We start from the raw sequence: 16,535 nt of genomic DNA, 5'->3' as shown, positions 1-16,535 counted from the left end.
CCCAAGTTATATGCTGTGTATAGGAATCCCACTCACTTTAAGTAGAAAGACCGAGAGAGGCAGAAAGTGGGGTATCGGGCACACAGAACGCATTAGAAGGCTAGAGAAGCTCACATCAGATATAACAGAATTGGACACAAAAGTTATTAGCAGAGATAAAGAGGGGAATTTCCTAACAATAAGATGGTCAGTTCATTAAGAGGATGTAACATAATCGAGTAACAGGCCCTCAGAATATGAAGAATTGGAAACAGACAATTGCACAATCATAACAGATTTTAACACCTCACAACACCTCGTAGACACAAAAAGTCTGAAGACACAGATGATGTGAACAGTAGCATTAATTACATAACCTAACTGGTATTAGAGAACAAATTCACCCATTTCAGAGTATGTATTCTTTTCAAGTAAATGTGGAACCTTCACCAAGACAGACCATACGCATATGACACATACTGGGTCATATGAAGTGTCTTTTTTTTTTTTTTTTGAAGATTTATTTATTTGATAACCAGAGATCACAAGTAGCCAGAGAGACAGGCGGCCCGGGGAGGGGGTGGGGGAGGCAGGCTCCCAGCTGAGCCCAGAACCCGATGCGGGGCTCCATCTCAGAACCCTGAGATCATGACCTAAGCCGAAGGCAGAGACTTTAACCCACTGAGCCACCCAGGCGCCCTTGTATGAGAAGTCTTGATAAACCTAAAAAAGACTGAAATCATATTCTCTAACTTTGATGGAATTAAAGTGCCAATCCATAACCATGAGATATTTAGGGAGCATAACAGACACCAGCTAATTAGGCAACATGCTTCTAGATAATCAACCCATGGGTCAAAGAATTCGCAAGGAAATTAGGAAATATTTACAACTGAATGATAATGAAAATACAACATATTAAAAATTCTGAAATGCAGCTCAAGTAGTACTTCAAGAAATACATATTAACTTCAAACACTTCTACTAGAAAGAAGTCTAAAATCATGACCTATGGCCTACCGTAAGCTACAGAAAAAAAAGAGCAAAATGAATCCACCCTAAGAAGGAAGCTAATGATAAAGAGCAGAAATGAACAAAACTGAAAAAGTTGAGAAAAATTAACAAAGCCAAAAGCTGGTTTTTGAAAATCAGATCAACAAAACTGACAAACCCTCAGGAGACTGACCGTGGAAAGGAAAAGCAAAACCACCAGCCCCAGGACGAAAAAGCAGTTACTACTACAGCTCCCACAGATGTTTAAAGAGTAAAGAGGGACTTCTAGGAATAGCACATGTTCTGTATGTTGCATGGATTATATGTTGTGTTCTTACAATGAAGCTATGGAAAATGTCATTAAAATCATGAGGAAAAAAATCATGAGAGATGTATTGAACATACTGTATGTACTGATTGAAAAAAAATTCACATATAAGTAGAGCCGTGCTTTCCTGACCTGATATTCAAGGGTCAACTGCGTAACTTACCTGAATGACACAAGATGAAATAAACAATCTGAACAGTTCTGTATTTATTAAACTAAATCTTTATAAAAAACATCCCACAAAGGACACTGCAGGCCCAGATGATGTCACACATTAATTCTATAAACACAATAATGAAAAAAGAGGATGATCACAACTGGGTTATTAAAAAGTCAGCTTTATTATCGATAGGAATAATGGGCAGGAGTATCAACATTCTGCAGGTTACAAATGCCAGACTACGAAGAAACAGGAAACCAACTCCGATGAAATTCATTTCTTCTTCCCCTTCGAAGGTTTGGCGAACAGAGCCGGGTCGATCTGGTCCCTCGACAGGCCCCTGACAGAGAAGAGCCGAGCCGCACGCTCCTGCAGGGTACCCCCGCATTTCAGTCCCAGGGCCATGAGCTCACACTTGAGCCTGTCCAAACCCAGCGCCTCCAGCTCTGCCGTGGAGCCAAAGGCCAGCAAATCGAGAGTTTGCTGACCAGTATGCTGAGGGGGAAAAAGGAAAATATTCAAAACAGACTCCTCCCAATCATGAGGGGCACCTGGGGGCTCAGTGGGTTAAGCATCTGTCTTCGGCTCAGGTGACAATCCCGGGGTCCTAGGATCAAGTGCCATGTCGGACTCCCTGCTCCACAGGTACATCACGCCTGTTTAGCGCTCATACGAGACATCTACCCCAATTCAGATATTAAAATGTGATCGAAGTGCTTAAAACTCATAAAATATGGAACCAAGGACGCCACCTAGTGGCAAAAAGATACACATTATAGAGTTTAAAAGAAAAACAGACTTTTTCGGGGGGCTGCAGTGAGGTTCACCCTCATCTGTACTTCTGGTTGGGAAACAAACCTTCCCACTCAGCAGCTGATGGGGAAAAGCTCATTTTCATGGTAAGGACTTCCTGAGGAACTGGCCACCAAGCTGCCCTGGCTCTGGACGTGGACCCCCAAACGACTTACTGTGCTTCCTGATGGGCCTCCCTCCAGTCCGGCAGTGGGCACGCTTCCCCCAGTCTCTCCAGGTGTGGCCTCAGTGGCTCTGGCCCCATCAGCTGCCTCCTTCGGCTCCAGCTCCGGCTTCTGGGTCAGTCCAGACTCCGTGGCCCCCTCTTCTGTGGGCTCTTTGCCCTCTGCGCCCCCCTCCTCCTCCCGGCTTTCCTCTGTTTCAGTGGCTACTGTCCTGTCCTCACACCCCTCAACAGACGTCTGTCCTGATTTGGCACACAGAGCTGGGGAGACAGCGTGCCCTGAGCCTGTCCCTGGGGCTGGCAGTGGCTCCAGGGACCGAAATGCCATGCTGGCAGTGCCCGTCCCTGGATGGCGGTGGGGAGACCTGGCTGCTGGCTTCGCACTATCGAGGCCGTTGTCTGCAGCGTGCAAGCTTGTGCCTGAAGTACTAGGACCTTCCTCCTGGTCATCATCCGAGGTCTCCGAGCTGGACTCCTCTGCCGTCTCCAGTCCTTCCATGCCCAACCTGCCAGGAGCAGCGGAAAGATTTAACACCGTTCTCGGCTTCTCTGCCAGACAGAGTTACCGTGTGTCCAGGGAACAAGTGTCTGTCAGGATCAAAGTATCTGCTCGCTTGAGATTGATAGTAGCTAAGTTTCAGAGAAAGATCTTCAGAGGTATAAACGAAGAAGAAAAAATTCAATGAGCCTGGAGCCAACCATCCCAAAGATCCAAGAGGGGATCCTCTTTTAAGCTGTGAATCTTTTTTTTTCCCTTTCCAGATTTTATTTATTTGAGGGAGTGCACAAGCAGGGGGAGAGGCAGAGGGAGAAGCAGACACCCAGCTGAGCAGGGAGCCCAATGAAGAACTCTATCACAGGACCCTGCGGTCATGACTTGAGCCAAAGGCAGACGCTTCACCAACTAAGCCACCCAGGTGCCCCTACAGATGTGAATTTTTTAAAACAAAATTGATTTTGCCTAAAGCTTTTTTCCCTATCTTGTATAAATCTCAAATGGTTAGAAATGTAGATAAAATAACAGAGTTAAAAGAAAAACCTATGTTTTATTCATAATCCCCCCAAACTGGAAACTACCCAAACTATCAACAGAATGGAGAGACGCAACAATACGTGGCAGTGGCAACAAAACGGAACGAACCACTGATACACGTGACACCAGCCGTGGATTTCAAAAGCACTATGCTAAGGGAGAGACTCCAGACACAGAGGGCTGCAGGACATTCTGGAAAAGACAGAACCATCAGAAAAAACCACCACACCAGCATCAGCACTAGGCCGGGATGGTGTAAGGAAACAGGAATTAACCACAAAAGGGCACATGGGCAATCTTTGGGGAAATGAAAACATTCTATATCTTGGTTAAGTGACTGTATTTCTCAAAACCCACAGGCCTACTCAATGAAAAGGATGAATTTTAGTGCATATAAAAATGCACCTCAGGGGCGCCTGGGTGGCTCAGTGGTTAAGCCTCTGCTTTCAGCTCAGGTTATGATCTCAGGGTCCTGAGATGGAGCCCCCCATCAGGCTCTCTGCTCAGTGAGAGCCCATCAGGCTCTCCGCTCTCTACCTGCTGCTCTGCCTAGTTCTGATCTCTGTCAAATAAATAAATAAAATCTTAAAAACAAAAAAACAAAACTGCACCTTAAAAAACCTGATTCTGGGGCGCCTGGATGGCTCAGTGGGTTAAAGCCTCTGCCTTTGGCTCAGGTCATGATCCCAGGGTCCTGGGATCAAGCCCCGCATTGGGCTCTCTGCTCAGCAGGGAGCCTGCTTCCCCCTCTCTGTCTCTGCCTGCCTCTCTGCCTACTTGTGATCTCTGTCCGTGAAATAAATAAATAAAAATCTTAAAAAACAAAAAAAAAACCCTGATTCAACCCTCCCACCACTTCCCCACACAATTCCACTACCTCCACTCACAAGAACACTTAACTCCTATTTCACAAAGAACACCCAAGATTCTATGCTGGACTCACACAGTTACGTGATCTTTAATTAATAATTCTCTTTCTGCCCCCAAAGAGGAAGCCAGCGAGAAACCAAGATGCGTCTGGACCTCACTTTCTAGAACCTGGTCCAGGGTAGGCGAGCTTGCGCCGAGAGTACCAAGTGGAAAGGGTGGGAGCACCACCAGCAGGATGGACAAGACAAGGCGCCCTTGTGTTCGTCAGCGACAAGTGCAGAACTGGCCACAGACCTCAGAAACAACTGTGAAAAATCACAGAGAAAACAGAACAATCTGGAAAGTACAGCTGGGGCTTTCACCTAGAATTTCTGAAAGTTAACTCTTTCAGCACCAAATAGTCATTCAAATATCAAGTGATTCCTATGTAATCTTTCACTAAGGAAAAACCTGTCCTTTAGCTCCCATTTCCAGCTTGTAAGGCAGAAACCACGAGGAGCATGTGCAGTGTGACTGTGTGGACCCCCGGGAACTGAGACACTCTGGAAAGCTCCAAGCGCCCAGCAAACCTTACTCTTTAGAGGGTTTACAGCAGACAGGCAAGAGGAAACGCTGTCCAGCCACACTGGGCTGAAAACAAAGCACACTTACCAGAAGCACTTCCTTTTCCCTGCACTGGCTCCTCGGTCTGTTTTCGCCCGCTTGGGTCTTTTCCGACTCTCGCCGATCTCAGCCGAGACCATCTTGCTGGAGGCAGCCTGCATACCTAACCGAAACGGCCCCAACTCAGTTATACTCTAAGAAGCGGGTTCAACTGAAGACATGCTAAACAGCACGGACAACAGAAGCAAACGTGTTGCAACCTAAAGCTCGAGTTTTTAAATTTGCTAACATTCCAAAATTTAACACGGCTTAAATGAGATACGACTCAAGTTCACACAGAGCATTCTGGCTCTGGAACCAGGTTTGGAAACAGCAACAGCCAATCTGCAGCTCTGAGACTGCCGGGGGCGTCCCGGGCCCCCTGGGCCAGGGTGCTCCATCCCCTGCCACTCGCTGCTTGTACAGCACGAGGTCATAACCTTCTGATTGAGAAGATTCCTTCTTACTCAGCTGAACGCACAAGAGCCCTAGCATCATACTTTGGGAGCTAAAAAAAAATAAAAGTTACTCATTCTCATTAAAAAGCATTTAAAAAAAGGGGGGGGCCTAAAACTAGAAGCAAGTACATCAAAGTCTAAACACTTGCTGAGGACATGGCGTACCCACCGAGCACAAGTGTTCTCACCTGGGGTCCGTGGCCCCCACAATTCAGGAGCCAAGTACCTCACATACTGTGTGTGTGCCCTTTTTTGTTTCTAGAGTATAAGGCGTACTGTTTATTGCTATTTGTACTTTGAAGGCTCTACTTACTCTAGAGAGCGCGCACGTGTGCACAGGGGGTGGAGCAGAGGGCGAGCGACAGGCAGACCCCCTCACTCTCTCACTCTCACCTTTGAGTACGGAGTCCTCCAGGCGCTCCGCCATCTCGTGGCACTGCTGCTGGTACGCCGGGCTGGCGAAGCAGTGCCTGGGCTCCGCCAGCTTCCGCTGCAGCCGCTCCAGGCGCTTCTGCTCCTTCTCGGCCTCCCGCTCAGCCTGCTGTCGCACCCACTCGGCCATGCTAGGATGGGCGAAAGAGATGGGGCCGACCGGCCGGATCACACCCATGCCTGCTGATCCATGAAGAGCCCCCACCGCCAGCCAAATGCGTATGGTCCCTGGCCTGCTGGGATCCTCCCTCAGAAAGACAGGCCGGGCTCACCACCAGCACACTGGGAGGGACCCTCTACAACCCAACGGGAGTTACTAAACAACAGAAAGAGCTAAGGATGAGAACGACCAGTGAGAGTGCTCATGCTTCAGTGCCGCAGCTGGACACACGTGGCATGTGGACAACCACCAGTGGCAGGAACGTGCATTGCGCAGCGGGCGGCTTACGCTTTCTCATGGTTGACATCCCGCAGCCTCCTCCCGCTGAGGTCCCGGCAAGCTTCTCGATTGGTTGTCTTCTCAATCTGAGCGCCAAGTGCTCGGAGCATAGATCCAAACCCTGGGCAAATATGTTTGGAAAAAGCAGGTTAAAAAGAGTTCCAGGACAGATAAATGCCAAATCTGCAGAAATGTTATTATAACCAAACATTAAAAATAATCTCTTTGGGGCACCTGGGTAGCTCAGTCGGTTAAGCATCCAATTCATCTCTTTCTCTCTCTGCCCTTCCCTGTGCTTGTACTCTCTCTAAAATAAATACATTCTTTAAAAACAAAACAGAAACTGCGCCCTTTTTTCTTTTTTTAAAGAAAAGGACATCAATATTCTGCCCAGGCATCAAAGATAAAAATATTGATAAACCTGATTCAACCTCATGCCTTTCGCCCTCCCTCTTGTATTTCTGAAATACTGTATCTGCACTGGGATTTTTTTTTTTTTTTCAAGATTTTATTTTTTTGAGAAACAGCACGAATGGGTGGGTGGGAGGGCAGAGGGAGAGGGAAGAACAGACTCCACACTGGGCAGGGAGCCCAACGCAGGGCTCGATCCCAGAACCCTGGGATCATGACCTGAGCCAAAGACAGACACTTATCCGACTGAGCCCCACAGGCATCCCCCACTGGGATATTTTGGAGGGGCTTTACCCAGAGCCACAGAGCCCAAGATTCCCAGATTAATAACTTAAAAATTTTTATGGTGAGATTTTGCAGTGAGTTTCAAAGGAAAATTTTAAGGTGTCCCAGGCTGATACGATAAACTTCATTCTTATTGACACGATTTCAAACAGCAGGATGATTATAATATGAGACGCCAGCCAGCTCTCTGAAAACCAAACTAAATCACTGCGGATTTTGAGAAAGCTTCGGGATGACATGTCAGAGCATTGGGAAAAATACCCAGAACTGCCCATATTCCGTTTTTCCTTTTAGTTTCTCTTCTCTATTCTTAGATGTGTTCATACAAAGACCCAAATCTACCCCATCTGTAAACGGCTATATTCCACAGGCTGACTTTAGTCCTCCTTCAGAACTATAATGACCAGACAAAATCTTGCTAAAAAGCAGGAGTGGGTGCTTGGGTGACTCAGTCGTTAAGCATCTGCCTTAGGCTCAGGACACAATCTCAGGGTGTTGGGATCAAGCTCGGCATTGGGCTCCCTGCTCAGCAGGGAGTCTGCTTCTCCCTCTGCCACTCCTCCTGCTTGTGTTCCCTCTCTCACTAACACACACACACACACACACACACTCTCTCTCTCTCTCTCTGTCAAATAAATAAAAAGCAGGAGATTTAACTGTTTTAACACTCCTTCTTCAGCAAATTGGACAGAGTAATGATTGTCTCTCTTTATCCAATCTCCCTCAAAGTTTTGGCCTAAGAGCTATCCTGCTGGTCAGGGTAGAAATTAATAATCAGACAATATATTCCTCAAAAATAATAAAAGAGAAAATACTCAAAACTAGGAAACTGAATAAAGGATTTCATAAGGCAAAACAAAACTGGCACACACCAGGGGCCTGCCCCGGGCTAGAGACTGCAGTTGTGACACACGGAAGCAGCCGATAGGTGTGTCCTACCTCCTTTTCCACCACGGAGCCTGGGTTCCAGACTATACACAGCGCCATGCCTCACTCCGTCACTGGCGTGCACGAGGGAGCCGTCGCACTTCACGAAGAAGCATTCCTCTGGGACACCCTAGAGACAAGTTTGGGGTTTTAAAATGAGACAACGCAAGTTTCCTCCAGGAAAGGAACTAGCCCATTTTGTTTTTATTACTCAGGTTATAAGCACAGAGCGTGTGTTCCATTAGCATTTGTTGAACTGAAAATCCAAAGGAAAAAAGTCACTTCCTAGGATTTATTCGGGGTATGACGTTTTCCTAACACCTCATCACAATATGTACAAGAACTTGTCTTTTGGGTGAAAGAAAGAAACGCTCTCTTCTCTGATAGGAAATCAGAGTCAAGGAGGAAAACTACACCAGGGCTCGGACCCAGTAACTCTGCAAGGCCCTTTTTCTCTTGACTTTTTTTTTAGACAGGTAATATCAAGTTGCACAGGTTCAAAAGTGACAATACACGTTCTGAAAAGTGTAGATATGGACAAGCTGGGAGAGGGAAGGAGATGCCAGTATGGTCTGCCTACACGTACGTAAGTGGGAACAGGGTGGAGGGCCAGCTGGTCCTTTCTGTGCATGTCCCCAAGTTACAGCAGAAGTCCAAGTGCCCCCAAACCCACTCTGTAGATTTTAAGACTTCTCAGAGCAAGCGATGAAGAGAAAATATAAAAGGAGATCCACAAACCAACAGAAAGGAAAAATGCATGACTGGTATCTTCCCGAAGTGGACACAATGCACGTTCGTTCCGGACCACATCCCACGGCATCCCACATCCCGCATCAGTAGGACCTGTCTGTTCCTTGGACAAGTATTAATCAAGTCCCTCTCATCTGCCAGGTACTTTCAAGTGTTGGGATACTGTAGTGAATCCTACCTCACAGAGCTTACATTCCAGCGGGGAAAGTCAGAGAATGAACAAATGGATGCTATACGATCGCCCTGGCAATAAGCAGGCTAAAGGGGACAGCGTGCATGGACGGCCACACTGGTCATCTATCTAACACACACAGTCAAGAAAAGCCTCTCTGGTCAAGTACCATTTTAGCAGAGAATGAAGGAAAGGAAGAGAACAAGCCAGTGGCAATCTGGGAGCAGAGCATTCCGGAGGCAAAGGCGGGCAGCAGGAATAAGCCCAGAGTGTGCGCCGAACAGCAGCACGGCCAGCGAGGCTGGAAGATGTCTGCCGAAGGAGAAGGGGAAGGCCGTAAAAGCCCTTGTAAGTATGTCGGGTTTCGCTCTGAATAAAGCCACTGCAGGGCTTCGAACAGATTGAAAGTGGAGTTATAGTCCAAAAGGATCACTCTAGCTGTGAAACTGGAAATCAGACTGGAGAAGCAGAGACATCAGCAACACAGCTAGGTGAGCAATGAAGGCCATTTGTCTCCTGAGTAGTGGCAGCAGGGGATGAGAAACGGGGGGGCGGGGAGTTCCCCCTAAGGCTCTGGAGGCGGGCAGTGAGAGCCACAGAGCAATGAGAGAGGAGTCCAAACATTTGGCTTGACTAGCAGGAAACAGAGCTGCCATCTGTTAATAGTGAAAAGCACGTCTGGGGGAGAGCACCAGTCTCATTTTGGACGTATTGGTTTGAAAGGACTAATAGCCACATAGAGATGCTGAGGAACCCAGTGGGGACACAAGTCAACAGTCTGGGGACGAGGTCTGGGCTGGAGATTTCCATTTGGAAGACATCAGCAGGCCGAAAGTACTCACCGGCCTGAGAACTGTCCTGCATGAGGGACAGGACAAAAATCAGAAGACCCAGTCGTGGCCACTGCACAGCGCAGAGATCAGGGCGACGAGGCAGCAGCAGCAAGAGGAACTGGAAGGGAAGCCAGTGAGGTGAACGAGCGGACAGCTGAGCAGAGTGTGCCAAGGACGGAATGCTGGAGTGTGCCCAAGGATGCCAACAGGCCCGGAGAGAGGAGGATGGAAACAGCTCATTGGGTATGGCACCCGTGACAGGAGCTGGTCTGATGGAGTGACAGGAACAAAAGCCTGACTAGAGTGTGTTCTAAAAGAGAAGTTTTCTGTTCAAGGATATTTTCCATAAAGAAAACCAGAGAGGGGCGCCTGGGTGGCTCAGTGGGTTGGGCCTCTGCCTTCGGCTCAGGTCATGATCTCCCAGTGCTGGGACTGAGCCCTGCATTGGGCTTTCTGCTCAGTGGGGAGCCTGCTCCCCCCTCATCTCTGCCTGCCTCTCTGCCTAATTGTGATCTCTCTCTCTGTCAGATAAGTGAAATCTTTAAAAAAACAAATAAACAGGGGCGCCTGGGTGGCTCAGTGGGTTGAGGCCTCTGCCTTCGGCTCAGGTCGTGATCCCAGGGTTCTGGGATCGAGCCCCATGTCAGGCTCTCTGCTCCGCAGGGAGCCTGCTTCCTCCTCTCTCTCTGCCTACCTCTCTGCCTACTTGTGATTTCTCTCTCTCTGTCAAATAAATAAAATCTTAAAAAATAAAAATAAAAAAATTAAAAAACAAGTAAACAAAAGAAAACAACAGAGAAAAGCAGGTGACAGCTGAGAGGCAGGTGGGCTCAAGTTTGCGCCCTGGTAGGAATGATCCAGGAAAAAGGGAAGACGCGGGGAAATGCAGCAGAGAGAACCAACGCCAAATAAGGTAAGAGGAGACAGGGTACTGGGCCAAGTGGAAACTAACTGCAACTCATCTGTAAAATAATGACTGTTCATCCATAGTAATGGAAAAAGAGAACGCAGAATGTACGGCAACAAGGTAGGGGCAATGGTGTGAGGATGAGGAGGGTCCCTCTTGACTGCTGTACTTTCTCACTGAATACAAAGTATGGGCCTCTGGATGGGAGAAGTACTGGAGACTTAAAGAGAGGAGGTCGGAGAGTCACGTAGGAGAGTGAGCGCGATGAACTCCGCACGGCTTCCCAAGCTTTTCACCTCATGGTGTACAGAAAACACATCCAGTGACACGGGGAAATAAGTAAAGCTGCTGAGGCACCCCCAGATTCTGCCCCATGCCGGAGGGCTGCAGGAATCAGTATTCTCAGCAGTCCTCCACCCCAGGGGAAGGCCACTCTGGGCTAGCAGGGAAGCACAACCCAGTGCTAGCAGGACAGAGGAGCGAAGGAGCGAAGGAGCTCGGGTTATATGCAGTGATGTGATCAACAGGAAAGACTACTCTTGTCTGTAAAATGCTGTCCACTTTTAATAGTTGTACAGATTAAATGAGGTACGCAATATACCTTGTATTTGCTTTACATTTATGAATGAAAAGCCACTTTAGTTCCTCTTAATATTTTCTGGATCTAGTGGGTATGTGTTTCTAAATAACTTTAATATAATTTAATAATACCTAAATAACTTTAAAAGACATTAATGTGAAGGCAGAAGGATTATATACATCGTACTCCATTTCCAAACACAACTGCTTGTTAAACAAGACAACTTATCAACAAAATTGCATCTTCTACTTAAGATTATTATCATTAATCCCTAGTAGGTCGGGACACCTGGGTAGCTCAGTTGGTTAAGCCAATGCCTTTGCCTTGGGTCATGATCCCAGGGTCCTGGGATCAAGTCCCGCATGGGGCTCCTTGCTCAGTGGGGAGCCTGCTTCTCCCTCTGCCTGCTCTGCCTGCCGCTCCCCGTTTGTGCGCTTGCTCTCTCTGACAAATAAATAAAATCTTAAAAAAAAAAAAATCACTGGTAGGGACAAGGGAAATTTAGAATCAATTTAAGGGTCTTTTGACCATCTGTGTTTTATAAAGTACTTCAAGCATAAAATATTGTGCGTCTTAGGCCAATCAGCTTAAAGCAACCAGAGACAAATGTGTAATTCACCAAAGTCAAATGGTCAAATGTATTGACTCACTCACTGCAAGAGGTTGGGGTGGAGGGGGCTGCACACAAGAAGAAAAAACAATTATTATAGGATGTAGTGCAAGGGTGAGTTTAGAGGAAATTTAAACGAAAGTGTTCTGAGAGGCTCAAAACAAACAGAGCTGTGCATAAAGGGGACAACATCGGGTCTAGACTGTGAAGTAGACTGGATCCAGACCCCCATTTCCTTGGAAACCACAGAGTTAAGATATAAACACAGAATGCTGTGTTCAGAAACTCCTAATCTGAAGGTCTGCACCTGGGCTGGAAATCATGAGTGCTTTCTCTATATCAAAGCAACTTCAGAGTCTCAAGGCAAGAGTGGGATGCTTCATTCTCACTGATAAAACTTCAAACAGCAAAGTGTCTTGTAGTCTATAATTTTGGAGATCAAGGTTTCTTAGTGAATCAGAAAGCAGCAGACTTCCAAGGGAGTCATTATGACATTTTACAACTGTACCATGTCCTCGGGAAAAACTGTTTCCTATTAACTCTTCAGCTGGTTTTATCTGTGTCTGTTATCCTTGCCTGAATAACAGGAGGACAGATTTTTACTTTTTCAGTGGACACAAACACTGACCTCATCCTGTGTCCAAATAATTTTGTTTCAGAAAACACAGATGTGAACTTGAGCTATTTTAATTTCTCCCAGTATCTCTTCCAATGACCTTTAAAGTTTCTTGCTTCTGTTCATATAGTTATGGTCCTACTTCTTGAGGACCTGACAGAATTATCCATTTATATTTCTTCCTTCCTATTTAAAATTATTTTTTCTAATACTCTCATAATTAAGATCCTACTTTTCCAGTCATTTTGGATCAACTGTCATGAGATAAGGATTATTTTCAGACATATTAAAATCCATCTATTTTGTAAGATATTTCCCCACCTAGAGGATCAAAAACAGTTCTGACAGTTTTTAGACCTGACTGGAATGTATGTAGAAAGACAAATGGAGAGGATGAAAAACCACAGTATTTGCAAAGACACGTTGCTTTTTCATGGAACCGGTCCAAATTAAGATTCGGTTTGGACAGCAGTGTTAACGTGTATGAAGCCTATAAATAACAACGAGAAAAAAACAGCCTAGGGAAACACAAATGAAGTGAGGTTATAAAGAAAAACAAACTACTAAATCAAGGGCCGAAATTAAAATTAGACTTAGAGAGACCACCAAATTATTTAGAAAACCGAACAGGTTTAATGTCTCACAGCTGGGAGAAGCTCGCTTTCTTGACAATTCTGTAAACCACACATGTATGTCCTTGACAGTTTTTCAAAAATATGCACGGACAAATGTGACCATCGGAGGATCAATGGAAAGATCTAAACGACAGACCCCAAGAACCCACACCCTCCACAAGACACGTGTGTGAGTGCTCAGCCCCGACCAGAGACCAGATTAGCCCTGCCCAACAATCCTCTGGCTTTGGTCTGGATATGAAAATACTCCTCTACGTTGGAGCTGACGGGGCTGTGCCGTGGACAATATGCCCATCACCGAACCTGGATGAATGCAAGGGAAACCTAAAGAAATGCGCCCTAAAGTCATCTGAACCAACTGCCTCATTTGAGCACGAAGAAACAACGCCAAAGGTTTTCTGTTCGTCTACACTGATGGCGCGACTGAGCGCCTGTGAGCCGAGGGATTGTTCCCCCTTCTGTAGGGACACAAAAACCACCGCCACAACAAAACAAAAACAAAGCAAGTCCTCAGTAGCAGTCTGAAGCACCTTAAAACTGGGGAGCCCCCAGTCTCAAAAACTGAAAACCCTAAGGAAGAGACGGGCCCCGACCGCCCTCTCCCCACCCAATCCTGCCCCTGTCCGCCTTCCTGTCTCCCTTCCTTCCAGGAAGCGCGAAGCTCACCCGATCGTGGCAGTGCCGGCGGATCAAATCTCGTACGGAGCACCGGGCCGACGCACACCGCACCGCCTCGCACCCGAATCCCGGGCCGCGAACCCACACCAGCGGCGATGCCTCCGCCATTTCAGCGAGCTCCCGGACCTCCAGGTCCTGGGAACAGGGCGCCGCCGCTCGCCCGGCGCGTCTAGATGGCGTCACGGGGCGGCCTGCGCCCCGCCCCCACATCCTCCGCTTGCCCGCCCCTCTCCTGGGCCAGTCACGTGAGCTGGGCCGGACGCAGCGCCGCGCCGGCGGGGGAAGGGAACAGGAAGGGCCTGGAGGAGGCCGATAAGGCGGCCCCGGGCTAGGGCGAGGCGTTGCTAGGAGACGTTGCTAGGGCGGGGCTCGGGGGACTACGTATAAAAGGCTGGCGCGGGGTCAGGCTGCCCGCGTTCTGGCCGCCAGCGATAAAGCGGAGGCGAGGCGCCGCCCAGCGGACTCGGACTGAGTACCCGGCGCACTGAGGCTATTTTTGGGTCGCTGGGGGCCAGGGCGGGAGGAGGCGTTCCAGTCCCGGAAGCGGTGGGGGCGGCGCCTTCGGCCACGGAGGCCCCCCTCCCCTCCCCTCCCCTCCCCTCCCTAGGGGCCCGGTAGAGGCGGCGGGGGCTCCCCGGTGGCCAGGCGCGCTCCTCCTCGGTTTCTGCCGGCCGCGCGCCGTGCCTTCTTCCTTCGTCCTGCTGGCGCCGTGGGTAGGATGCTTGGGGCGCAGGGCCATCGGGGGGCCGGCCCGCAGCCCCCACCCTCGGAGGAAGGTCCCTGGTCCGGGAAAGTCCACGGAGGCCCCGAGGTCACTTCGCTGTGGCGGCAGGAACACGATTGGAGAGCCACAGCCTGTGACGTTAGGGATTCCGACTGTTGTCTTCGCCTCGCTCGCCCTGCAGGGAGATGGGGAAGAAAGGGCCTTGGTGGGGCTTCCGGTGGCGCCAGAAAAGCTACCGCAGATGCTGAAGTCGGCGGGCCTGGAGCGCAGCGTTTTGCAGAGTGGCTCTCGCGGGGACCTAGGATGGAGTCCATGGGTGCCTCACCAAGTCTGGACGGGCATTCCGGACCCTGGGCAGCTCGGGCCGCTCTGCACACTCCTCCCCGCTCTCCGTCTTTACTGTGCCTGAACTAGCCACCTTCAAAGATCCAAGCCCCGAGACTCTTTGTTTATTCATGAGTTCTTCTTTCTTGGGATTAAAAGGGGGAGGGCTATTTCAAAGGTCTGGGGTCTTCTCCTATCAGTAACCAGACAAAAGAGCAGTTTAGCTTTGCACCACGTTTTTGCTTCGGTAATTTGTACCTGGAAGATTAATTAGTCGTTTTTAGGAAGGAAAATCCACGTCATTTATTGCTAGCATTGTATCTTATCCTTCTGAAACCCCACATCTGCATGAAATTGTTCACACTACTCTTTGTTGGATTTAAATTCCTAAAATTGAAAAAATTCTAATCATTGAATAGGCATTGCCATTTTTAAAATATGAAATAGCAATTGTTATTAACTATTACCTTTTCAGAGATACATATTTACTGAGCAATACCTAAGCTGCTCTTAAACCTTCACGCTGAGCATATAGCACCGTAATGTACACCGAGTAGAAGTCACATAAGTATTAACTGGGAATTTGCTGATTTACCAAGATAGTAAGTCAATGATTCCCAATGTATGCCTGAAGAATTTATTTTGCACCAGGATAGCTTTCTATCCTAAGAACGTGGAATTCAACTTGGATTGGTGGTTTTAAAATTCATGTAAGTAGTCAGGAAACAGGACTGTAATGTCAGGGCTGCGGCCAAGAATACATTGGTAGAGAAAAATCTAGAAATAAAGCTGGTTTAGCTAGGTGGCTGAGTGTCTACAGTGGTGTCCGATAGACACTGCTGTGTGGCCAGACTGGTCAGTGGTTATGGAAAAGCAGAGATGACTTCTGCCACCCTCTGCAACTCACAGTGGTAGGCAGGCGAAGGACAGGAAGACACATTAAGTTTGGGACCAGTAGGTGGTGACTGGGTGGAGGCCAGTTCCTCTCTTAGCAAAATAGTGTAGCCTTGCCCTAGGGACCATCTTTGCCGTTCTTTCCAATAAGCCACACTTAGTTCCTGCCCATCTTCTCTGAAAGATTGACTACCTTTGCTTTTTGAGGATCAGTTCCGATGCCAGGAGGACACTGGGAGAGCATCCTGAGGTGATGTGGAATAAATGTTCACTGCCAGGAAATGACAGCTCCTGACAATGTTTGTGTGGTAACCCATGACAGGGGCTCAGTTGAGCCAAAATGTCATGCTGGTCTGCAAGAACAGGAAGCAGTGCTGTCCACTCAGGCAGTTTTTATAAATGACAGCGAGGCCCCCAAACTAGTGAATTTGCAGACTGTATCCTTGTGCGACAGGCAAGTCACACATGTGTGCTTTCAGCCAAGCTCACACACAGAGGCAAGGACAGGAGGTCATTAATGCCATCTTTATGACAAAAGACAATGGTACAGCCTGGCTTCTCCCATGCCCCCAATGAGGAAAGGCTATAAACTAAATTGGCAAGTGCTGCCTTAGAGATGGTTCCAGCCCCCGGAACAATGAGGTCAGCTCCTAGATGGAAAAACAGCTTCTAGTCCACACTGGGTGGTGGATGGTGTGGGAGGTGGAGTGTGGCTGCCAGAGAAGGCAGGGCTCCGCCCTCCTGCTTGTATTGGACAAAAGGAAACAGGACACGTCAAGGGCGAGGTGGAGTTGAGAGGTGGAAGAAGAGTGTGTTTAGCCCTAGTGCTGGGAAGGAGCTTGAGGGCAGAAGGGAAGAGTAGGGTTGGAGGTGCGGGTC

The 16,535-nt window shown here is 48.2% G+C and overlaps 1 protein-coding gene across 1 annotated transcript; it reads right to left on the bottom strand.

Annotated features, from left to right (window-relative positions):
* Window positions 1-1,622: 1,622 nt before the first annotated feature.
* SDE2 (SDE2 telomere maintenance homolog) lies at window positions 1,623-13,880 on the bottom strand. The gene is made up of 7 exons (XM_044267401.1): window positions 13,703-13,880; window positions 7,946-8,063; window positions 6,320-6,431; window positions 5,833-6,002; window positions 4,991-5,105; window positions 2,429-2,942; window positions 1,623-1,955 (listed from the first exon to the last, which is right to left on the bottom strand). Exons 1-7 carry the CDS (start codon window positions 13,820-13,822, stop codon window positions 1,734-1,736), a joined length of 1,371 nt encoding a protein of 456 aa, XP_044123336.1. The 5' UTR covers window positions 13,823-13,880; the 3' UTR covers window positions 1,623-1,733.
* Between the last annotated feature and the right edge of the window lie 2,655 nt (window positions 13,881-16,535).

The sequence above is a fragment of the Neovison vison genome, chromosome 10 (genome assembly GCF_020171115.1).
Source record: "Neovison vison isolate M4711 chromosome 10, ASM_NN_V1, whole genome shotgun sequence".
NCBI lineage: Eukaryota > Metazoa > Chordata > Mammalia > Carnivora > Mustelidae > Neogale > Neogale vison.
Note: the sequence above shows the minus strand (reverse complement) of the source record. Positions and strands in the feature narration are given on the sequence as shown.